Source organism: Zasmidium cellare (assembly GCF_010093935.1).
Source record: "Zasmidium cellare ATCC 36951 unplaced genomic scaffold M409scaffold_46, whole genome shotgun sequence".
Lineage (NCBI taxonomy): Eukaryota > Fungi > Ascomycota > Dothideomycetes > Mycosphaerellales > Mycosphaerellaceae > Zasmidium > Zasmidium cellare.
In genome coordinates this window covers 169,923-192,811 of record NW_022986990.1, presented here as the reverse complement: position 1 = coordinate 192,811, position 22,889 = coordinate 169,923, and the positions used below count along the sequence as shown (strand labels likewise).

Genomic DNA, 22,889 nt, shown 5'->3' with positions numbered 1-22,889 from the left:
CCTGCTGCCTACATCTTTCCTTTCGCCTTCTGCTCCTCTTTTCTCTCCTCTAAATAAAATCAAGACACCACTTCTTCCAAAACACTGTCCGACTCACAAAGCCTCATCCCCTCAAAGCAGACCTGCACACCACCACATCACACTCCAACCTACCACCACAACAGCCCACCATGCCAATGCAATGGGACACCGCAGCCGACGCGAAGCTCTTCGCAGCCGTCGTGCGCGTCTTCGACGTCAAGCTCGCCAACGGCGTTGGTGAGAAACTCGCCAAGTTGATGGGACCTGGTAAGTCGCGACATGCCCCTACACATGTTACCAGGGGGGTTTTGCTGACGAAGGGGTTTTGTTGCAGAGTGCAACGCCAAATCGATCCAGAATCGTTTCACGACGATCCGGAAGCGGGCGAATGAGTTGGGTGAGGATGGGGAGGAGGGTGGTGCTAGGGTTACGAAGGCGAAGAGTACTGCGAAGGCTACGAAGGGGAAGGGTGGGAGGAAGGGGAAGAAGGCAGCGGCGGAGGCTTCTGATGACGACGATGAGGAGGGTGCTCCACCGGCGAAGAAGCAGAAGAAGGGCAAGCATGAGGATGGGATTGAGGTGGGCGAGGATGTTGGGGAGGGACTGAGGAAGACGGCGAAGGTCAAGGCTGAGGTGAAGGAGGATTCTGATGATGAGGCTTGAGTGGGTTGGTGATATGAAGTAACGACTCGGGGATTGGCCGAGCAGAGTTGTCGAACAGATGCGAAGACTTGCTATTATAAGATGGGTACGGAAGTGGGCAAGACAGATAGGAATGGCCCTCATCACCACAAGCAAGCGAACAAACAAACGGACAGAAGAAAGAACCAGAGAACCAAAAGTGCACTCTCAGACCTCACCACAGCCTCCAGAACACAGAAAGGCTGCAAGGATCGAAAACCAGATCCGATCACATATGCACGATCCCACCAAGAACAAACATCCACTCCAGCTCAATCCGCCAGTTCCAAACTCACAACCCTCCGTCTTCAACGCAGAAAAGAACCAACAACACCCCCCTCCACCCAGCACACCATCAACCCCATATCATTGGCCTCACACCACGTCTACCTCCGCTCCAATTCGCCCATCCCCAACGGAAACTAAAGGACGTCCGTCGATCAATGTTGTTCCCCAAACTCCACTCACCCTCCTCGCTACTCGTATATGCAGGCACGGAGAGCCGCAACTCGCTCAAGAGTCTGCAGACTTCAGACCGGTTGTGCGGTCTGCGGACCTTGCGGTGGGGAAGAGAGGGAGATCTACAGTCGAAAGGTGTATATGCATGTCATCAAGGGACATATGTGTGAGAGAAACCGGAGTTGGTTCCTGAACGGGCAGTTCGGGTTTAGGGGAGCGTGAATGTCCGGGTGGGGGAGGAGGGAAGTTGGGCCGAGAGATGTAACCTCACCTCGTGGTTGTCTGGGATCTCTTCTTGTGAATCGACCCTTCTCTGCAACATGTTGTTGTTGGTCCTTTCGGTCATCGATCAATCAAGTGTCTCCACCGATCGGTGCAAAGTCACCGTGATGATCAGTCATGAGCACCCAGCTTGCGGAAAAGTCGGTGTCTCATCAAGAGGTTTTACACAACAGCCTTTTCCTCAACCCGAGAAGAGAGGCTCTGGTTTTAATACACTATCCTAGCAACACTCCTCCTTCTCTCGAGAGGACTCCCTCCCTCCCTCACTCACACACTCTCCTTACCCATTTTTCGCCGGGAAAAAAGCCCACATTTCTACATCACAACGCCAATGCTCAAAACAGCAGCAAGCCGGGGGAAAACGCGCAGTTCCAAAACAACCAAAAAGGGCCAAGAAACGCAACACCAACATGCCATGATGATGCCGAAATCTCATCTAGAGGGTTTTCTCTCTTTCTCTCATCGAAAACAGTCCAACCAGCCTGGTCGAAAGACTCTCCATCGAACATCGGCGGTGCTGCCTCCATCTCACGATAGAAACTCCAGAAATATGTCGATGCTCTCTCTGCTTGTAGCTCCCAAAATAAAGATTATCCTCCATTCGTCAAACACGACGACGTCCTCTCCTCTTCTACGCTCTCCCAAATCCGTAATCGATGGCTGCTGATGTCGTTGGTGTTCTTGCTCTTTCTGCGGTCGAAAGCCTTCCTAATCACATCCTCCCGCAGAGGCTGAAAAAACTTCGGCGCGGCACCCTATGCTCGCGGCGAGTACTCTCCATCTTCCGTCAGTTCCTGGTGCACGCCCAGCCCGATGCCGTTTCCGTTGTGACCATTGTGCCCGTTCATGCCGTTGGGGACGGGCCACTGACCCTCCATCACGTCGATACCGTCTTCGTCACCGACCATTTTACCGCCAGCAATCATGCCGTTAGCATCGAGCTGTTGTTGCATTACGGCCTGCGCGGACACGATTTCCGCCAGACGTTTGAGGCGAGGCGTCTGCAGCCAACTAGGCGTGTACGTCTCGAGTGCAGTGATAACGCGGGGTTCTGCGATTTCGTACGGGCCTGAGTCTTCCATGTCGACGGCTTGCAGGAGCAAGACATCGGACTTTGGATCTGTCACACGCGAAGCAACAGCCTTCATGATCTCGCCGTTGATGGGCTGTTCGTAGTCGGCAACGAGGTACTGGTTGAGAAGCTTCTGGATCTGGTTTGGCGACAACCTGTGAAGTAAGTCAGTAAACGTCGACAACAAAAATGTTTGTGAATACTTACATCCAGCAAATATCCTGGATGATCTCGATATCGTTCAAAGTCGCCTTCTTCAGCTGCAGAAGCTTGGTCGCTTGCATCAAGTGCTCGAGTTGCAAGGTTCCCTCGGGCATATCGTGGCTCTTGCACCACTCCTCAATCCTGGTAATGTTGTAGTTGATTTGGAGACCACGCTTCCATGACAGGAAGTTTCTTCTCATGAGAAGATCGTTGAACGCGGTCACACCAACCAATCGTAGAAGCTCGGTCACGGTCTGTGTGATGATCGTATCCTCAAGGTAGAACGCCTTCATCGCCTTGTAAACATTGTTGAGCAGACTCAACAGGTTGTCCATGCTGAAGGCGGGCTGGTTCGAAGATTGTAGGAGCTTGCCGAGGAAGCGGTTGTTCTCGTTGGTGACGAAACCTGGTAGGGACTGCGACTCGATAATGGCAGGCACGATCATCTTGTGGAGCTTCTTCTTCAACACCTTCATCCAGGTGTGATAGATGTTGAACTCCAAGCTCTCCAGATCATGCTTCACAATCTCAAGCAGACGGTCGTACTCGAAGTTGTCGGTCTTCTGTGCCTCGTACCAATCTTCAGCCAAGAAGACGAAGGATAGCATCTCATGCACGTTCGACAGCCAGAAAGCGCCAGGATTCACCGCTTCGTCGCCATCGTGTTGCATCACCTCTTGTTGGATGGACTGCATCACGTTGGCCAAGAAGCGCTCAGACTCCTTGACGAACCCATTGTTCCACATCTCGCTAGTAACAAGGTTGATGAGGTACGCAGGGAAGAGCACTTCCTTGTCGGTGGGTGGTGGATTGGTACCAGGAGCCGGGATCTTGAGATTCCTAATCAGACCCATCGTGACCTCGTCATTAAGGCCATCCTCGTCTGCAAGCAAGTTCTCCAGCTCCATCTCCACGTTCTCCAGCCCAGGATTGAACGTAGACCCGGATAGGTTTTGTGTGTGCCCACTAGCCGACGCACCAAACGCCATCGAGACCGGTCGCGGGTTAAAAGCGCCGCTGAATCTCTCTGTCTGGATTTGCTCAGGACCTGCACTCCTCCTTTTCGGCTTCTTGGACGCAACGAGATTGATGAGCCCGGACGGCTGACCACCGACCGCACCTCCATTGGTAAGCTCGCCGTTTGTGACGGGTGCGGCCCTTTTGGCTAACTCGAGTTGGTCCTGCAAGTCTGCCACTTGCTGTCGAAGGCCGAGCTTCTCGGTTTCGGCGACAGTCTTGGCTTGTCTTGCAGATTCCAACTCTTGGGTAGTAACTCGAAGGTTTTCGCGGAGGTTCTTCTCCTCGTCTTGCAGACGGCGCATGTTGTTGGTGCTCTCCTCGTAACTGGCTTGCAAGCGTGACATGTCTGCCTGCATCTGTTCCAGCCGCGCGGCACTGATACCGGCTTGATTTGCTTCTCTCTGCAGCTCGTTCGTCCTCGCTTCCAAAGTGTTGTACTTCTCGCGCGAGCTTTTGAGCTGACTCTCGTAACCTTGAACTTGTCCCTTGAGCGCCTTGTTCTCTTGGCGCATGCTGCCCAAGTTCTGCGTGAGCTCGACGACCTTGTTTTCGAGCTTGTACGAGATCTGCTTAAGATCTCTCGCTTCTTCTCTGAGTGTCTTGTACGTCTTGCGAGCGCCCTTACCTCGCCACAGACTCTGCACAAGCACGACCTTCTTGCGATACTCGCGCCAGCCCTTGAGTTGCCGGTAGCTTCTCCAGTTCCTCTGGATGACACGTGCAGCATCGGAGAACTTCTTGTCGAGGATCATCTTTCGGCACAGCCAGCCCTTTGCCGCCGCTTCAAAGAGGATGAGATTGTCTCGCTGCTGTAGGTACCTTTTGCGTTCTTTCTGCCCTCTCCAAACGCGCTGGATGGTCGTGGCACCCCGTTGCCGACGTGCTTCTTCGGCCTTTTGTCGTGCCAGGATTGCTCGAGCTCGGGCCTGAAATGCACGGATGCTGTTGATGGCTTCCAGGTAGCGACGGCGGTAGTATTTGGCCTTGAGGTTCTTCTGGATCATGATCGCAGCTGCCGTAAGACGGTTCGTCCGCAGATTCTCCAAGAAAGCAAGCATACCAGCTCGGAAGAAGATCTTGGTCAGACCGAGCTGATACTTGTCAGTCTTGTCTTTCTTGCCTTCGCCGAGGGCTTTCTTGAGGATCGCATTTGCCATCTCTCGGATCTCGGTCGTCCATTGTGTCGAATGTATCAGCATGTAGTATCGTAACGCGAATTCTTCATAAGTCCATCTCGTTGGGTACCCAGCACAGCTGATTCGGACAGTCTCCAACACACCGCAAGCTCTCAACTGGCTCAGGACCATGGGGCCTTCGAACTTCCATGCCTCTTTGCCCTCGTTTGGCTTGATACAGCGGATGTAGTGCACTTCGGTCGAGTTGATGGTGTCCATAAGCTGAATCAAAGAGCTCTTGAAGATGCCTCCAAGGGTGGGTTTCTTGGCCGCAGCAGCACCCATCCGCTTTCCAGATGCACCGTTCGCCTTGGGATTGAGTGCCGCATTGTCTCGTTCCCGTACAACCGCGCTGGATTCCAGGACTTCGTTCAAGAAAGGATTCGAGCTGTTCCGCAAGACCTCCAAATGCTCGTCAGGAACGGTGTCTCTGTTCTTCTCGATGAATCCATCACTTTCGTAAGTCACATCAACAGCGTAATGGCAGACCGTGAAAGCGCTCTTTCCGAATCGTGGCTTCTTGTAGAACTTGTGCTTGTCCTGTGAGAAGTTGTGGTGAAGCTTGTTCACGAAGCTCTCGTCAGAACCCATCGGCAGCCTGCTCTCTTCGTCCAAAAGTGCAAGGATACCCAGCTTGCCTTCGATCAGATCGATACATGGCTGGTTGTCGCTGAAGTCGATAAACTTCCAGTCGATCTCTTCCCGCAGGTATTCTTCTTGCTCGAGCTTGAAGACGTGCTGGTTGAACTCTTGCTGCAGCTTTTCGTTGGCGTAGTTGATACAGAACTGTTCGAAGCTGTTTTTGGCGAAGTGCTCGAAACCGTAGATATCGAGCACACCAATGAAAGAGTGCATCTGTTCGATGACTTCTTGCGGTGCAAGGAATCCGTTCATGGTCTCCACGAGCCAGTCGAATAGCGAAGAGTAGATGTACTTGGCGACAGAGTCTCGGACCACGGTGGCTTGTTGTGAAGTGAGGTTGGACATGATCTTCTCGCCTCGAGTCACCAGCTGCTTCTTGACAGTCCACTTGGCGAACTCGGTAGCATCGATGCCCAAAAGACCACACGCCTTCTCAAGTGACGGCTCATTGGCAGCCAGCTGGGAGTCTGTCCGAGTGGCAGTAATCTTAATATTGCCAATGTGCAGCAGCGCAGCTAGTATCTTCCACAAGTTCGCCTGGACGTCTGTGGACACACCAAGCCTTGTGAGAGATTGCCTGGTATCGTTGAAGTCTTTTGCATCGTCCACGCCATCAATCTGCGGGGCACCACCCTGGTTGAGGTAGTCGAAATGCTCTACCGGCACCAATCCCAGCTCTTTTCGTTCCGCATCAGTTGCACCAGCCACGAGCTGGTAGAAGATGTGGTAGTTCCGCTCCTTAAGCGGCTGAAACACCAATCTTGACCGCTCGAGCAGGTACGTTCGTATCCGAGCACCGATGATGTCGGTCTGCTTGTTGAACATGATCTCGATGTACTTGCCGAATCGTGACGAGTTGTCGTTTCGTGTCGTCTTGGCGTTACCGAAGGCTTCCATAATGGGATTCGTGGCCAGAATCTGCTCTTCCGTCTCGCTCATGGTATCTGCACGACCTCGACTCCGCGTACCAGGCTGGTCGGGAGGTTCTCTCGTGGCGAAGTATCTCATAATGTACTTTGCGCTGACCGTCTTACCTGCTCCTGACTCTCCAGAAACGACGATGGTCTGGTTCTTGTCATTCCGCAGCATATCGGCGAACGACTCTTCCGCGATGGCGAACAGATGCGGCGCCTGCGAGGCTCTGTGCTTGCCGGCGTAGACTTGCACCATGCCCGGTACGTAGAGGGAGTCCACTCTCGCAAAGGGGTTGGTAGCGATGAGGACAATGCCTGAGTATGTGTAGATTTCCTTTTGGGCATACCGCAGCTTGATCGCCTGCAGCACGGCAGGCTCGTTCAGATGTGACAAGTTCGTAAGGTCATCGCTGGCTTCGAGCATGGCAGGGTTCATTAAAGGCGGTAAAGTCGAGCTCATGGCATCTTTGGAAAGCTCGTCAAGGGTGGTCTCGATGGTTTTTTCCTGTCCTTATCAGCATGCAAACACATTCTTTCAGATGGATATGCTCTACCTCGCCATTCTCGAGGGTAAAGACGAGCGTAACCTTGTCGCCGTCGACATTCTTGCTGGTGACCTCCGAGGCGACCCAGCCCTCGGTCGCATCAGGCTGCCAGGCCTTGGTGCCAACATCGTAGGTATGCGACATGGCGGCAGCGGTGGATTAGGAAGGTTGCGGTGTGCGGTGGCGGTGATGTTCTCCCCCTTCTCTCCCTCTCCCCCGGCGTTGCTAGTCCCCCCAGCTAAGCAGGACACGCGGAGCGTTACAGGAATGCGCGGGCGCGGCGGAGACGATGTGGCGGGCGGGCTGAGCACAGCGAGACACTCATGCTTCAGCAGCCATGCGAGAGATGGCCGGCGGTGTGAGAGGTGGTGTGTAGGCGGTGGTGAAGGCGGCGATGCGGTCGTGAAAGAGAGGCCAGTGGGCGGTACGGAGGTGGTGGTGCCAGGATACACTTTGGACTTTCTGCCGATGCTTTCGCTAAAGGTCCGCCGTTGCACGCAGGCGCGTCTGATTGGGCATACCCTGGTTTCAGGACAGCACTGGTGCCGCACCCTCATTCACCACCTCCACAGCAGCCTCTCTTCCATATCGCTGCGGTTGAGGCACTGTTTCTATGGCTCTTCTAGCCGCGGACACGCGCCAAACTGCTACCAAACATGCACGCAACAGGAGTCTCAATCAATGATTCTTCACCTTCACCGCCGACAACACCTCCATGTCATGTCATCACATGCTTCACGCCCCCTGTCTGCTGCTCCAACGGCCATATTGCCGTCCGCAGCCCCTATTGGCTTTGTCCGCCGTGACAGCTTACACCTTCTCCTTCACCACTGCGCGTGTCCGGAGCGCGCTCAACCGCGTGCAACGTCTATACCGCTTGCCATCCAAGTATAGCTGTTGGCAAGTGGCAATTCCGGGCGATGGGGGCTGGCTGGTCATCTTCAACTGGCTACAAGGCTGCTCAACAGTGCTACGCTGGCGGGGATTGCATCAGCATCACATGCCCAGGCGTTTCTCTGCCAAACACTGTCGCCGAGCAACCGTTGATGTGATCCTTGATCTTACTCGATTGCGAGACGATCAGGGACCATAACTCTCTGAAACGACTCTGTTTGTTTGGCATGTTGCGTCACTGGAACCATGCCCTCGAGAATTCAGGATATCCTGGTTAACATTAGGAGTTACCTCATCGACGGCGAGGCTTACATCTTTGATCGAAGTCAATCCAAACCACACTTCAAAGACTCAGAGATGATTGAAAGTATGCTTGACACGTGCGCAATTGTCATCATCAACGTGGTTGTAGATTTGCAAGGTTTCGCTCCAGGTTGGGTATTAGTACAACAAGGTAAGTGAGATCCTCCAAGTCCCTCGTCGTAACCGCCTCTTATGCAAGTTTTATATGTCCTTGGTCATCCGCCGGCTTGTCTTCCCCATCTACAGACGACGTAGCCTTCTCCCGCGCGGCCTCAAAGTCACTGGCTGGTCCGGCTTTTGCTGGAGTTTGTGCATCCTCCTCTTGAGCTTCGTTGAGCACCAGCACCTCGCTCTCTTCTAGCACACTCTCCGCTGGTACTTCTTTCGGCGGCGAGTCGGCTATCTCCTGAGCAATTGAGTCTGGGCTGTTCGAAGAGTTAGAGACTTGTCCTCCTCTTTGGGCATACACGTCCTCAGGTACGGCCTCGGGCATTTCGTACTCAAAGTTACTCGAGTATATGACGGCAGCGAACGACTGCAGATCTGGGACTTGATTCATTGCGGCCAGGTACTCGTTCTCTTGTGCGGCTTCCCCTGTGATTGCATCAAGCTCTCCACTGCTCTGTGCAATGACATGCGCCTGCTTGCAGAATACGGGGAGGATGTGGGCGACCTTGCATTTCGTATCCGGGATCTCGGTTATCCTTTCTTCGAACGTGGGTGCAGCTGGACCTGATGTCTTGTATGCCTCGACTGCTACTCGATAATCGATTAAGTGTGAAAACGATGAGTCGAGCAGGCGGGTCAAGACGTATGAGAAGGTGGGTGAATCGACCAAGTCAGAAGTCTCGTCGAGCAGCCGTCGGAGAGATTCGCTGATCATCTCGTCTTCGTCCATTGGATCTGCAGGTTGTGTATCCGGCGACGGTGATTCATCGCTCTCAGACATACCGGCCTGTCGAATCACGAATGTCTCCTCTTCTCTCGGCGGTAGTAGATATTCGAGCCATTTCATCCTCCTTCGCTCTTCCTCGGTAGCACCTTCAACCTTCCTCCGCACTTGCATAATCAAGTCTGCCAATCTCTCCAAGGTAATGTCCTCCCTAATATTCACTCCTCCAAAGACATCCTTTACTGCCGACATTACGCGCTGCATGAGGTGCTTGCTTCCTCTGTGCAACAACCACCAGCTGAATGTGAGGTATTTACGGTTTGTCTCAAATTCATTGCCGTAGACATTGTCGTAGTTGTCGTCGTCCCGGTTTTCTAGCGAGATCGTGGAGGACTGGGTGGGCGGAGGCGGGGAAGCGAGAGCGACGACGGACGAGAGGTAGGTCCTGCGGCCGAGGAGGTTTAACTGGATGCGCGTGAGCAACGTCAGTAGCGACAGCGTGTAGATGAGCGTGAGCGCGCGAGCGATGGAGTGAATCTTCATATCCTGCCATAATTGTGCCTTGCTGCGTTTCGGGCGGGGTGATTGTTCGCCGATATCCAGAGTGCTGTGGGCGACCTGGCTGGCATGAACGTAACTGCTGCTCTGCAGACTGGCCAGACTCCTGCCATCGTCGTCGGTAGCGCTGGGCGGGGCGGACGGGTATTCAGACGACGCTGCCTCAGAAGCCCCTAATCGCTTCAACCTCTCCTGCCTCTCTTGCTGCAGCTGGTCGGTGATCTGCTCGACTGGCAACGCGCCTATGATCTCGTCTCGAACCGTCGGTAGGAGTGCAAGCACCGTATACGTGCAATCGTCCTGGTTCTGTTCGAATCGTCGCCGGAGGCTATTCGGCTGTCAGTGACGGGATTTTCGACGCTCCCACCGCGTGCTCCATACTTCTCCTTCGCAATCTTTTCCTCGCGCATGCGCTGCCGCGCCTCCTGGATCTTACCCAGCACATACTGGGTCGCGAAGTAGCCGGCGCCGATAACGCCAGCTCCTATGAGTAGACTGTTCCGATTGCGTCGCAGCCAACGACGAGTTGCCGCAATCATTGCACTCGCAGCATCAGGACCAACCGCTCAGCCTGGCCGCCAGTCGCAAGGGTGCTACAGGGTGGGAGATGTTGTACTGGGCGTGTAAGAGGTTGCCGGGAATAGCAGAGGTTGGGTGAAGGTGCAGCAGATGAGGTGGATTGACAGCACGCGATCTGAATGACGCTGGCAAACGAATCGTCTGCCTCGGCCTGCCCTTGCTGCATCCTTGCACATGCGCCGCACCTTTGCCGTGGGCCTCGCTCACTAATCTCCCCTTCATCCGCGAGACATCCTGTCTACTTCTCTCAGAGACGACTGAAATGGGAATACGAAAGAAGAAGGGATGCACAATGCCGCTCGATATATTGACCAAGCTGTTGGCGAGTCATCATGGTCCGTCTTCAGCAGTATGAACGAGCAAGAGCTCCGACATGCGGAGTAAGGTAGTATAGATCCTCCTCTTCCTCATATCTTTCACTACATTTCTACTGCATCTGTCAATCTCATAACATTAAGGCATTGGATATGGCTTCAGCTGGAGAGAAGTGGTCAGCCGGTGCCGCTGCATACGACAATCGCGTTGCCCAAGTCACCGGAGACGGCAGCGAGGCCTTGATCAAGCTGGTTGACAAGATTAAACCCTTCGACAATGATTCCAAAGTCTTCGAAGCTGGAGCCGGCACTGGTGCTACCACGGAGCTGCTAAGACGACAAAATGAGAGCATGACCATCGTTGCCGGCGATCCAGCTGCTGGGATGCTCGAGCAGCTCAAGAAACGTGACCTCCAGAACGTCAACATCCTTTTGATAGAGGCCACTGAGGATCATGTTGCAAGTGGCCTTGAAGCAGGCTCCTTCTCGCATGTCCTCAGCAACTTCGTCCTCCAGTTTGTGGTGCCTAGAGCTCAAATTGCCGTCAATGAGATGTTCAACCTGCTCAAGCCTGGAGGGATCATCGGTAACACTATGTGGACAAAGCCATCGGTGGGCGAGCCATGGTATGTTTCAACTTCCTTCTCGTAAAGATGTGCCACAGCTGACACCTCGTTTTAGGAACATTGCATGCAAGAACTTGGATCCAAATTTCGAGCCAGTGACTTCCGCCTTTTCTGATGCGCTCAGAGTCCCCGGAGACCTGGAAAGACTGTATAAAGCGTCAGGTTTCGTCGACGTTCATAGCGAGGAAGTGGAGCTCTGGTTCAAGTTCAAAAGCGCAGAGGACTATGCCGATTACTTTCTACATTCGCTGAACCCGCCCTTCATGTCGATGCAGACTTCTTGGAAAGGAAGTCCCGAGGACGTAAACGAGGAGCTTGTCAGGGTTGTTCAGGAGCAGTATGACAATGGCAAGTTTCGGATGATCTCTGCCACGGTCGTTGGGAGAAAGCCGTGAAGGGATATGTAGCAAGGAAAATACTGCCGGTGAGAATATATCCACACATCAATTTGTACAGTAGGGAGCAGCTGAAGGTGAATGGTAGTCTCAACGCACGCAACTGCTTCATGCTGGCAGTAATCCTACTAGTCACACCTCCGCCGAAACGCGGAGCCAGCTCGCCCGTATCTCCGGCGAAAGACATTTCACCTCTTGCTCCCTCCAACTCCAGACTCTCGCAACGATGGCAACGGATATTTCAAATGCCCTCAAACGTCCTTCGGATAACGAGAACTCAGCACCAAGGAAGGTGCGAAAGGGCACCCAGAGTTGCTGGGAATGCAAGCGACGCAAAGTCCGCTGTACCTTTGCGGCTTCTGAAAACTCCTCCTGCGAGCCTTGCACGCAACGAGGAACGCTATGCGTTAGCCAAGAGCTACCAGATCCAGGCCGGACTTCGCAGATTGACGACAGACTCGGCCGCGTCGAGGCGGTCCTTGAAGATGTTCTCCGCCGGTTGCCGGCCCAAGAAGCAGATCGCCACAATCCTCACCAGCAGCAAGATTCACAGCCTCCTGCACACGTACCACCTCCAGATGTTTCCCCCGCCCGTCATGATTTTCATGATGTAGCCACTGAACTGGTCCTCGGACAAGTCGATCAAGAATCGCGCCCGAGCGAGAGCTTGACCACTGGATCTGACGAGCTATCTCGTAAACTCATATCGGCAGCAACGGCGCTACCTACTCAAGATGAACTGGAATTGATTTCACGTGAACCATTTGAAGTTCCGAGCTGCCTCCAGGGCCTCCCATGTGTGCAGTCGCTCAGCGATAGAACATCGGTGTCATGGCGAGAGTTGATGCGTCCTCCGGCGACAGGTTCTCACCCGGTTGTATTGACAAAAATACACTTGATACTGGCATCTTATTTGCAAACGCTCTCTCAGGGAGCGATGGAACGACTGTCCTTGTTGGGTGTTGATCATCAAGGAATTGCGTCGAACGCAATACAAACCGCTCGTCGATTGGTTCTCTCCAACCATGGGATGATACGCTCACTCGACGGCATTGAGTGCCTATACATCGAGAGCATGTATCACAATAATGCAGGTCGGCTCCGCGATGCATGGCTTATACTCCGCACTGCAATATCAACTGCGCAGCTACTTGGAATGGATCGCAGAGCCTTTTCACAACTCCCATTCACGGAATTTCACCGAAAGGAGAGCAGAGAGGAATCGATATGGGTTCATTTGCTTGCTTCTGATCGGTATCTGTCGTTGGTGTTAGGCTTGCCACAAGGTGCTGCCAACAGCAACAGTTTCTCCTTTCCCGAAGCGATGGCGCCCCATACTCCAGATGAACGGCTTCGCAGGACCCATTGCGCAGCTGGCGGAATCATGCTCAAGCATACAGATCATCGCGATAACGATACAGCATACGTCGAGGAGATCAATGTGCTCTTGCGTGAGGCTGCAGCAAACTTGAACCCGCAATGGTGGCTCATCCCAGAATCCTTGAATCGAGGCCAGCCAGTGACTGCCCAGGACACCTTACGGCTAATGACCCAGTTCACCCATTATCACATCCTCGCTCGACTACACTTGCCATATCTACTAAAATCTCCAGCAGATGGCACGTTCGATCCTCACAAGCTCACGACTATCAACGCCAGTCGCGAGATCCTCGTGAGATACTTGGCCCTCAGGGGCTCGAACTCGACGAGCAACTACTGTCGAGGAGTGGACTTTCTCATGTTCATTGCAGCGGCCACCCTCTGCATCGCACATATCAATTCATCGCATTGGCGGCGGTTGAATGGACAGGGTCCGCACTTTGACTTCCTGGCACATCAACGTCCTGGTGATCGAGGGCTCCTGGAGCGGGCCTTGGAGGCCGTAGAGCATACTGGTCGTCAGAATGATGACGAGATTGACACGAGGGTTGCTGTTGTCCTTCAGCATCTTCTAGACAACGAAAACAAGGCAGCAACTGGGTCCATCTTCACCATATCAACGGCTGCTACCAATTCGACGGTGAATTTCCCGGGAGGATGGAGCAACGATGACGGAACTCTCAAAATCGACGTTCCAAATATTGGTCTCATCAAGATCGAGCGGGGGCGTGTGTGTGCTTCACGTTCGTCAATCTCGAATGTTGCTGGACTTGATGGGCCTCAGAGTCACGACTCTATGAACATCCAAGGCCAGGAGTGGTCTCTCCAAGGCATCGATACTACCTTTTTCAATGATCTTATCCAAGACTGGGAAATAGATGCCCCCGACCTGTGACAATGATCCCATTTGCTTATCTCCAAGTGTTCAATTCGTGGGCATGGTCTCACCTCTGGCACAAGAATTGGCAAAATTGGCCCCTCGTGGTTGGCAGTATGGCACCAACCTGGGCGACAAGACGTCTTGCTCTGAGAATCTCTGTGACATCTCCACAGTTTGAAGGGAGCAAGAAAGCTGCTTGCCATGTGTTGACGCCGTCCATTCGGCCGAACGACCTCCTTGCTCTCTGGCCATGTAAATGCTTTCTTTCGCAGTTCAAACAAGAGTTTCGACAGACACTAGAGCTTGCGCTATACTCACTCGTTCACCAGAAATATTTTCACGCGCGAAATGGTGAGAATCGCAGTTGCTGGAGGGTCAGGCAGTCAGTGAAATCTGTCTCCAAATTCACATCGCAATCTAATTCACTGGCAGACGTCGCACTGGAGATCATCGACGCTCTGGTCGCGACTAACCGCCACAGCATCCTGATCCTGTCTAGGAAGGTATGCGGGTCTCGGTACCACGAGCGTGGTGTCGATGGCTAACGGGCAAGCCAGGAGCCTGATGGCAATGAGCAACGACCTCATGTCACTGGGGCTATGACAGACTACCAGAACACACAACAGCTTGACCAGATCTTACGTGGTGTTCATACTGTACTGTCGTTCATCACCACACAGTCGGATACGGACAATACCGCGCAGAAGAACCTCATCGATGCTGCGATTCGGGCGGGAGTAAAGCGCTTTGCGCCCAGTGAGTGGGCTACGTATGTACTCAAGCGTTTTTCGTCAATGTTGTCTTGCTGATAAGGTGCCAGGTCGAGTTTCGAACACATGCCGTGGTACCAGGGTAAAGGCGTCATCCGCCAATATCTACAGGAGATCAACAAGGAGAAGAAGGTATGCACAAGAAGCCACTAATCGAAGACTATCTGGTACAGAAATGCCCACAGAGCTAACCTCCCAAAGATCCTCGAATACTCCCTCTTCATCCCAGGCCTCTTCACAAACTACCTCGCCCATCCGCACAAATCAGCAGAACACTTCAAGTCCTTCGAAACGCACATCGACTTTCAGAATTGTCGGGCTCTCGTGCTGGAAGGTGGCGAAAATGATTGTATCACACTCACCACCGCACAAGACCTCGCGAACATCGTAGTCAAGGCCGTCGAGTATCAGGGCGAATGGCCGGTTCTTGGTGGGATCAAAGGCACAGAGCTATCGATACAGGAATTGACTGAAATAGGGGAGAGAGTTCGAGGTACGGACATCCCTCAAACACCGCCAACATCCTCCATTGTAGCTGACACAGCCCTCACAACCAGGCAAATCCTTCACAATCACCACCCTCCAACGCGCAGACCTCGAAGCGGGCATCACGAAATCCTCCTGGCTGCCGATGATAGATCATCCAGGCATGCCGAACGCCCAAGAGCTCGCGTCGGAACTCAGCGCGGGTATGATCTTGGCCATCTCGGCGGGTGCGCTGAATACGACGGATGAGTGGAATCGGGTGTTTCCCGAGTATACATTCATGAGTGCTGAGAGGTTTTTGGAGGGGGTTTGGAAGGGGAAGGATTGAGTGCGTTACTGCGTTGGGTTTTTACAGCTGATCCTGATCTACTTTATGAATAGTCGTCTGAGTATGCTAGCAACCCGCATCTGGTCGATTGCCATCGTCGAGACGTTGCGTTGTGGTATTAGATTTCTTGTCGGTGGTGCTGTCGCTCAGATTTTTCATGTCTTGCTCGATGTCCTCCACGTCTCCTCGCGTTGAAGGCATCGGAACAACGATGATATCGTGCTCTACTGATTTGTCCATTGCTTCTTTGATGTCAGGTCGAGAACGTTCTTGAGATGGGCTGAACGAGGCGCTAAATAATGAGGAAGAGGGGTTCACAAGATCTACACAGTTAGATTGTTGAGATCGGAGAACCCTCAGATACGCTTCGCTGATGACAGACCATTCAAATACATCAATCTCGATTCAGATCCACCGTGAAAAAATCGCCAGTCCAACACAAACACCACATCTCCCCAATCGCGACCAATCCCCATCCGCCATCCGCTTATACATAGCATCATACCCAACCCGTCCCTTGCTCTCTCGATACTTATCCCACCCGGTCTTCTTGCCATCAGGCTTGTCGACTTTGGCGTTCTTGTCTGGCTCGCCCTTTCGCGGGGAGGGCTTGAGGAGGATGAAGTCGTTTTCGATGTAGGGGTTCATGGTTACTTGTGGGGATTGTGATGGGGAGCTGGGATGGATGTTGGAGGTGGTTGAGTTGATGGTGGGTGTGATTCTGGGGGTGAGAGTCGAGGGTATTTATGGCTTTGGCCAGGGACGCGGATGCAGCGTTTACGGCTGTGTGTTGGACGGCGAAGTGATGAATGCTCCTGTGAGTATTGGATTTCGTGCCAGTGTGCGATGTTGGAAACCAATAGCTCACTTCGCTACCATCACGGCAACGTCCAGTACGGCAGCTGTGAATGGCCTCATTCGTCTGCCATACCTTCGACCTCACGAATTGAAGATGCGGGAATACAGCAACTCATGCCTACCCATCCACAAGTCCATCGTCGGCACCGTCACAGCAGCTCTTTCGACACCATTTCCTTCTCCAACGGTAGCCTCTCGTGCTATACAATCCTGAATCCAGCGTTGCAGATTCGCACTCGCCATGATAGTATGCGACTGATAAGGCCCCATGACACTCGCCCTAACGCCCGCGGAGAGCACAGCTTTCGCATGATTCAAGAGAAACATGTACGACGTGTCGAAGGCGGAGAGTCCCAGAGCTGCACATACGGCGCCGAAGAGAGCCGGGAAGTGGGCTTGGAGTTGGAGGCCAAATGAATCTGGAGTGTTGCTTTTCAGGCGCGCGGCGAAGTTGGCGACTTCCTTACTTGCTGAAGAAGTCGTGCTGGCTGAGGAGGATAGTGCTTTCTCCCAGAGTGCGATCAATGCTTTGCCTTGCGTTATGCTGGCTCTTCGAGCTACTGTACAGGGCGTGCTGGCGTCGAAGTCGTTGTCGAGGTCTTGTAGCGTTTCTGGTTTGCGATGAGCCGCGAGGACGTATGGTAGAGCTGTAGAGGATACATTCGCCACGGACTGCTCCAGAAAGCCTTGAAACGCAGCTATCCTGGCCGACGCAGAAGAAGAAAGATGGGTATTCGATAGCTTCTTGTGTCCAAGGAAAGACTCCAATCCGGAGGAGAAGGCGAACGATCCGAGGGGAAGCTGAGAGTCGGAGAGCAGAAGCAAGGCATGCAGAGACGGATTCTCCATCTCAACTTCTCGTACGATCATGTCCAACTTCCAAACTCGGTGCTAGTCCAACGTCGAAACGTTGAGTGAGGTGAATGTCTGCTTAGTCACCTCCATTCGCGTGGGTCAGACGATATCGGCGCCGGCAACTGCGATAGGCCACCACTTCGAGTCCACGCCTCCGTCTTTGCCCCTCTCACGGCCAACGACGGCACACTTGGATAGCGGGCGTACTGTAGTGTACACGTCATGGTCAGACTTTAGGTTTGTTTCGGACAGTTCTGACTCCCTATTCTCAAATCTGCCGCGTTGCCATCATCTCAGCCTGCTCCGCTCTCTATTTATCCTACTTGTATTCAGTTATAGTTCAGCATGGGTTCTACCAATGAGCAATGGAAAGAGATCTCGGCCAAGGCGAAGCAGAAAGTTCTGGATGATATCCCTTCGGAGTGGAAGATCCCCAAGGACAAGTTGCCCGGTGACGATGTCTTGGATGTCTTGGATGTACCAGCCAAATCTGGCATTTTATCTCAGCACGAGTTGGATATCACTGAATCGTATGCCACTGATATTGTCGCGAAGATTGCGAAGGGGGAATGGACGGCGGAAGATGTCACGAGAGCGTTTTGCAAGAGGGCGGCGATTGCTCATCAATTGGTGAGTTGCGGATACTAGTCAAGACGGTTTTCGAGACACTGATCAGTGATGCAGACAAACTGCCTGACTGTCATCATGTTCGACGATGCGATCAAGCGAGCAAAGGAACTGGATGCCAAGTTCAAGAAGACAGGCAAAGTCACCGGGTCATTGCACGGCCTGCCGATCTCATTGAAGGATAACTTCAACGTACCCGGATATCCCAGTTCTGTTGGATTCTGTATCTGGGCTCTTGAGCCGCTGAAGGTGGAAAGTACCATCGTTGGAGTGTTGAGAGATCTGGGTGCTGTGGCCTATGTCAAGACTAACGTCCCTACTGCGATGTAAGTCCAACTCGATGAGTATGTGATCAGAACTGATATGTGCTGGCAGGATGATCGCAGAGTCAGTCAACAACTGCTATGGACGGACAACCAACCCTCTCAACCGCGCGACCACATCTGGAGGCTCTTCGGGGGGCGAGTCGGCTCTGATAGCCCTCCGTGGAAGCCCACTTGGAGTTGGGACTGACATAGGAGGATCACTGAGAATCCCAGCAGCCTGCACGGGCATCTTCACAATTCGACCCTCGTATGGCAGATTCCCACATTTCGATGCAAGATCTGGCCTCGCTGGCCAGGAAGCAGTTGGCAGTGTCCATGGACCAATGGCTCGCAGCATAGCAGATCTTCGGCTCTTCACAGAGAACGTAGCCAACTCGGCCCCTTGGCTCAAGGATCCGAAATGCATCGAACTCAACTGGCGCAGTGTAGAGCTCAAGGCAAAGCCAAAGATTGCCGTGCTCTGGGACAACGGCACGATCACACCGACGCCACCTGTGACTCGCGCACTCAAGGAAGTGGTGGAGAAGCTCAAATGCAAGGGCTACGAAATCGTGGATTGGCCCAACACGGATCACGCAGAGGCAGTGGAACTTCTTGGCAAGTTCTTCCTCGCGGACGGTGGCAAATCAGTCAGGAAGCTGCTCGAACCAGTAGGAGAGCCTTGGAGACCGGAGATGGAGTTTTATGAAAAGGCCACTGAGATGGGAGTCTACCACCTGTGGCAGACACAAAGTCAAAGGACCGCGCTAACGAAACGATTCCTGGATCGTTGGAATTCGTTGGGCATCGATGCCATCCTCGGTCCAACGACACCGTATGCATCTCCCAAGAATGGCGAGTTCCGGTATGTTGGATATACGGGCGTGTTCAACGTTGTGGACTATAGCTCCGTTTCGTTTCCGACTGGCATCAGCGTCGACAAAGAGAAAGATGTGCAGGTTGCAGAGTTCCAGGCTCACAACGAACTGGACAAGCGGACTGCACAGGAGTACGATCCCGCGTTGTCGCACGGTCTCCCAATTAGCTTGCAGTTGACAGGCCGAAGACTTCAAGAGGAGAAGATCATGGCTTTGACAGAGAAGGTGTTGGACGATTTGAAAGCCTGAGCTGATGTGTCCAGACGCCCCTTCAAGGCTTAGTTCCAACGCCAACGTAGACACAATCGATGCCTCGCACCCTGCCATCGGCATCAGCGATCTTAGCCCAAACTTCTTTGAAGAGTTTCTTCGCTTGCTCTCGAATCTCGGCCTTTCCAAGACCACCCTCCGCGACGCCGTCAGCAGTTGCCTCGAAGATCTTGTCAGCATCCTCGATTGAATACTCTTTCTCCAGCCTGGACCTGGCACCAGCTGCCAAATAATCTTTCAGATCATTAGTTCCTTCGATAGCCAGCTGTGCGATAGGTTTCACCACCACGTCTTTCAATCCAGCGTACGCAAGTGCATCGCGAAAATCCTCTGGCGTCTCAAAATTGAGCCTGTACCATGGGATATTCACTCCAAGCTTTCGCCCAACTCGTTCGTATGTGATGCCCGTGAGCTGACTCTGGACATGGGTTACGTCAGTGATCAGTTTGCCTCCTGGCTTCAAATAGCTGGTCCATTCCTTGATGGCCTCTCGTGGCTCGGGTAGAAGAACGAGTGCGGAAGCGCAGGTGATGAGATCGAATGTGCCTTTCCGTTGCTTCAACACCTCGAGCGTATCCAAATCTGTGATTGAATGTTGATAGAAAGCCACATTTCGGACACTCGGCTGGCTCTCAAGTTTCTTCTCCGCTTGAGCAAGCATGCCACTACTGATGTCGACCCCAATCACCGTGCCAGATGAGCCGACGGCGTCAACAGCGGGGAAAGTGACAAGACCCGTTCCACAGGCGAGATCGAGGACTTTTTGGCCAGGCTGGAGCGATGCTATCTCCACCATGTGTCTGGCAAAGCGAACGTGCCAAGAGTCGTCGTAGGTGGCGGATCTGCCGTCGTAGAGTCGCTGGGCATCGGCAGACTGATTGTGTGCCATTCTCCCGGATAAGGTCTGCTAACGCTCGTTATGTTAGGACGATGGTAGCTGAGTAGGTGAGAAATCTGGATGGATGAAGAGCAGTGATCAGGTCGCTGCTATGACACATATTCATATGCCACCACCTCGTATTGCCGTCGTGAGTCGGATTGCCAGCTTCGGATGGCGCTTTCAACTCTGGAGATATTGCAATGTAGATGGCAACTCTCACCGTGTGAACGGACTGCAGTGCTGTGTCCTACCGCCAATCATTCGATCACATCTGAGAACGCGTGGGTGCCCCTAATCGCGTATTGTCCTCCGCCTGGACTGGAGATGAATCATCTGCGTCTTCGGAGCGGCGCCTCCAGCTGTTTTGCGTCGAGGCTTCTCGTCTCAAGGCCACGGACCAAATGAAGAGGCTGCCACGGCGTGGAAGTCACGAATGTTGCACGATGACGGGTTGGTTGTTGTTTTGCAAATCAAAGTTCAGAGGCACGTCGGAAGGGCTGACCAAGCGCAGCGAGCGGTGACGGCCCGTCCGTTGTGGCTGGGAGATGGTATAAAACCTGACCTCCCGCAATACCCGATCGCTTCTCTTCTGTCGCTCCACCACATTGCCAGCATTATTATTGCTATCCAAGATGACTACTCAGAATGGGCATGCAGGCGTCAAGCGATCCATAAGCCCAGATGACGAGGGTCATGAAGTTCACCAAGGGCGACAGAGATCCAGAGCCGCCTGCACGCCTTGTCGTCAGCGGAAACGAAAATGGTGAGCATTGGAGAGACAGTCATCATATCTGACGTTTGGATTGTGCATCCGTTCGGCTTCCTGTAACAGCGCAGTCAGGCTATCGCTGTCGCCGCTCATTGTGAGATCAACAAGGCTGTAATGCTAATATCAGCACAGCGACGGCAAGCTTCCATGCGCTACATGCGTTCGATATGAGTACCAATGCGAATATGCGTCAAACGCAAAGCGTCCCTCTGCCGCACACGCAGATGTTGCGCAGGAACCGCCGCCTCCGCAACCAATAGGCAGGACGCCTCCCAGTATCATCCAACTCCAGGCCCATCCTTTGACCGCACCTGGGGCGAGATTCCACCACCGTGGTATACTGGACCCTGTGAAAACTCGATTTGTGAGAGCAAACTCAGCCATTGCCTTTCCGCGTATCCTTGGCATGGACCTGGAGTCCGATAGCATCCCAAGATTGCATTCTTTTGCTTGGAATCTTGGACTACGCCATGAGCCGCAGGAGCCGTCCGTCGATGTTACCACTCACTTAACATGGGGCGAGATGCAGACCCTGGCAAGCTCTTACTTCAAAAACGTGAAGACCGAGTTTGGCCTCCTGGACGAGGCTGAGTTCATGGAGCAAGCGTCGTCCCGGTTCTCTGATCCATCTGGCATCAGAGATATCGACTCGGTAGTTCTTGGTGTCGCTGCTATTGGATCGTTCTTCTCCGCAACTCCACACCCCAAAGAAGATGTTATCTTCTTGGATGCAAGAAGAGTGCTCGTAGCCAAGAGTATTGGCAATTCTCCTGCACCAAACCACGTCGCGGGGTGGATCCTGAGGACGCTGTATCTGAGAATGACATCTCGTCCTCACGGATCATGGATATCAAGCTGCATTACCATGCATCAAGTTGAGGCCAGTGGCCTTCACAAGGAGATGCAGACCATTGCAGTGGTCTACCCACCAACAACAGCCGACCACAAGCTGGCAAAGGGTCGGAGACGACTGTTCTGGATCGCCCGAGCCCTCAATACAATCTTGTCATTCGAGTATGGACGGACACGTGTAAACTTCGATGTTGTCACGACGAAGAAGTTCGCAGCTGAGAACGGCAACCATGGCCATCAATTTGTTGAATTGGCTGAGCTGCTTCCAAACGATTTTGTTGACCGTGACCGAGAGCCGGATCCCCCAGCAGCCCTCAGCCACGCATTGTCAAGACTCGAAGCACTGCAGACCGACTCGCACTTCATCTCACTGCTGAAAGCGGACCTCTCGTTCGCCATCTATCGTCGCCTATGGCTGATGAGTCTGACGGACGCAAAGGACAGAGCTGATACGGTCATCGGAATTGGCCGATCGGCCTTGACAGCATCCGCAAAACTACTCGCGAGCAGGACGCCATGGTGGAATGTTATCTGCACGCCGTTCCAATTCCTGTGCGTTATCATTGCGGTAGGGACACCGACGAGTTTGTCCCATATTCAAGAGGTGATGAATTTGATGCACACCATCGCTCAGACGTACGATACGCACATGGTCCGAGAAGCGTACAACCAAGCGACGGCTCTGATAACCATGGCACGTAAACGAAAGCATAAGGAGCTCGAAGCGCTGAACGCTGTGCCAGAAACACCACCATTTACGGACCATCCATCTGCCGGGCCTAGCAGCACACTTTCGGATGCGCCGAGCATGGATTGGGCAATGGACATTCCGTTCGAATGGGAGATGTTCATCAACCCAGACCTACAAGTTGTACCTGACCAACAGGTACCCATCGTCGACCCTACCGCTCCGCTGAGTTACACAGCACCTCATTTCAAGGTCTGAAATCCATTCGTCGTTTCTCGACGGAGAAACGTCCAGCAACGCGCATCCCCAAGACCGAATCCCAGCAATACGAAAACCTTGGCTACCAGGCATGATCCTGCCCTTTGGACGGATAATCCCGACCCAGTTCCAACACCTGCGAGTACCATCGTCGGCGGGCGAACTTATTTGGGCCTTGCTACCGAATAGTGGTGATCTTGCCGCCGCCAATGTTGCATAGGAACGCAGA

At 53.2% G+C, this 22,889-nt stretch overlaps 10 protein-coding genes across 10 annotated transcripts; 6 read left to right on the top strand and 4 right to left on the bottom strand.

Moving 5' to 3' along the window:
• Positions 1–170: 170 nt before the first annotated feature.
• M409DRAFT_28875 (uncharacterized protein) lies at positions 171–684 on the top strand (the record flags this gene model as incomplete). The annotated part of the gene is made up of 2 exons (XM_033809214.1): positions 171–288; positions 356–684. The coding sequence occupies 2 exons, from the start codon at positions 171–173 to the stop codon at positions 682–684; spliced, it is 447 nt and encodes a 148-aa protein (XP_033661627.1).
• Positions 685–2,198: 1,514 nt separating this feature from the next.
• M409DRAFT_28874 (uncharacterized protein) lies at positions 2,199–7,159 on the bottom strand (the record flags this gene model as incomplete). Its single annotated transcript, XM_033809213.1, has 3 exons — positions 2,199–2,670; positions 2,723–6,975; positions 7,025–7,159. The coding sequence occupies 3 exons, from the start codon at positions 7,157–7,159 to the stop codon at positions 2,199–2,201; spliced, it is 4,860 nt and encodes a 1,619-aa protein (XP_033661626.1).
• Positions 7,160–8,402: 1,243 nt separating this feature from the next.
• On the bottom strand, positions 8,403–10,201 carry M409DRAFT_28873 (uncharacterized protein; the record flags this gene model as incomplete). Its single annotated transcript, XM_033809212.1, has 2 exons — positions 8,403–9,990; positions 10,044–10,201. 2 exons carry the CDS (start codon positions 10,199–10,201, stop codon positions 8,403–8,405), a joined length of 1,746 nt encoding a protein of 581 aa, XP_033661625.1.
• Positions 10,202–10,708: 507 nt separating this feature from the next.
• On the top strand, positions 10,709–11,576 carry M409DRAFT_28872 (uncharacterized protein; the record flags this gene model as incomplete). The annotated part of the gene is made up of 2 exons (XM_033809211.1): positions 10,709–11,181; positions 11,237–11,576. The coding sequence occupies 2 exons, from the start codon at positions 10,709–10,711 to the stop codon at positions 11,574–11,576; spliced, it is 813 nt and encodes a 270-aa protein (XP_033661624.1).
• A 226-nt stretch (positions 11,577–11,802) lies between these two features.
• On the top strand, positions 11,803–13,851 carry M409DRAFT_70265 (uncharacterized protein; the record flags this gene model as incomplete). The annotated part of the gene is made up of 2 exons (XM_033818652.1): positions 11,803–13,686; positions 13,741–13,851. The coding sequence occupies 2 exons, from the start codon at positions 11,803–11,805 to the stop codon at positions 13,849–13,851; spliced, it is 1,995 nt and encodes a 664-aa protein (XP_033661623.1).
• Positions 13,852–14,184: 333 nt separating this feature from the next.
• M409DRAFT_28870 (uncharacterized protein) lies at positions 14,185–15,420 on the top strand (the record flags this gene model as incomplete). The annotated part of the gene is made up of 6 exons (XM_033809210.1): positions 14,185–14,218; positions 14,269–14,339; positions 14,394–14,605; positions 14,657–14,738; positions 14,808–15,099; positions 15,164–15,420. 6 exons carry the CDS (start codon positions 14,185–14,187, stop codon positions 15,418–15,420), a joined length of 948 nt encoding a protein of 315 aa, XP_033661622.1.
• A 939-nt stretch (positions 15,421–16,359) lies between these two features.
• On the bottom strand, positions 16,360–17,127 carry M409DRAFT_59758 (uncharacterized protein; the record flags this gene model as incomplete). The annotated part of the gene is made up of 1 exon (XM_033814290.1): positions 16,360–17,127. The coding sequence occupies one exon, from the start codon at positions 17,125–17,127 to the stop codon at positions 16,360–16,362; it is 768 nt and encodes a 255-aa protein (XP_033661621.1).
• A 351-nt stretch (positions 17,128–17,478) lies between these two features.
• On the top strand, positions 17,479–19,192 carry M409DRAFT_28868 (uncharacterized protein; the record flags this gene model as incomplete). Its single annotated transcript, XM_033809209.1, has 3 exons — positions 17,479–17,763; positions 17,818–18,086; positions 18,136–19,192. 3 exons carry the CDS (start codon positions 17,479–17,481, stop codon positions 19,190–19,192), a joined length of 1,611 nt encoding a protein of 536 aa, XP_033661620.1.
• A 22-nt stretch (positions 19,193–19,214) lies between these two features.
• M409DRAFT_28867 (uncharacterized protein) lies at positions 19,215–20,102 on the bottom strand (the record flags this gene model as incomplete). Its single annotated transcript, XM_033809208.1, has 1 exon — positions 19,215–20,102. One exon carries the CDS (start codon positions 20,100–20,102, stop codon positions 19,215–19,217), a length of 888 nt encoding a protein of 295 aa, XP_033661619.1.
• A 623-nt stretch (positions 20,103–20,725) lies between these two features.
• M409DRAFT_28866 (uncharacterized protein) lies at positions 20,726–22,660 on the top strand (the record flags this gene model as incomplete). Its single annotated transcript, XM_033809207.1, has 2 exons — positions 20,726–20,856; positions 20,995–22,660. 2 exons carry the CDS (start codon positions 20,726–20,728, stop codon positions 22,658–22,660), a joined length of 1,797 nt encoding a protein of 598 aa, XP_033661618.1.
• Between the last annotated feature and the right edge of the window lie 229 nt (positions 22,661–22,889).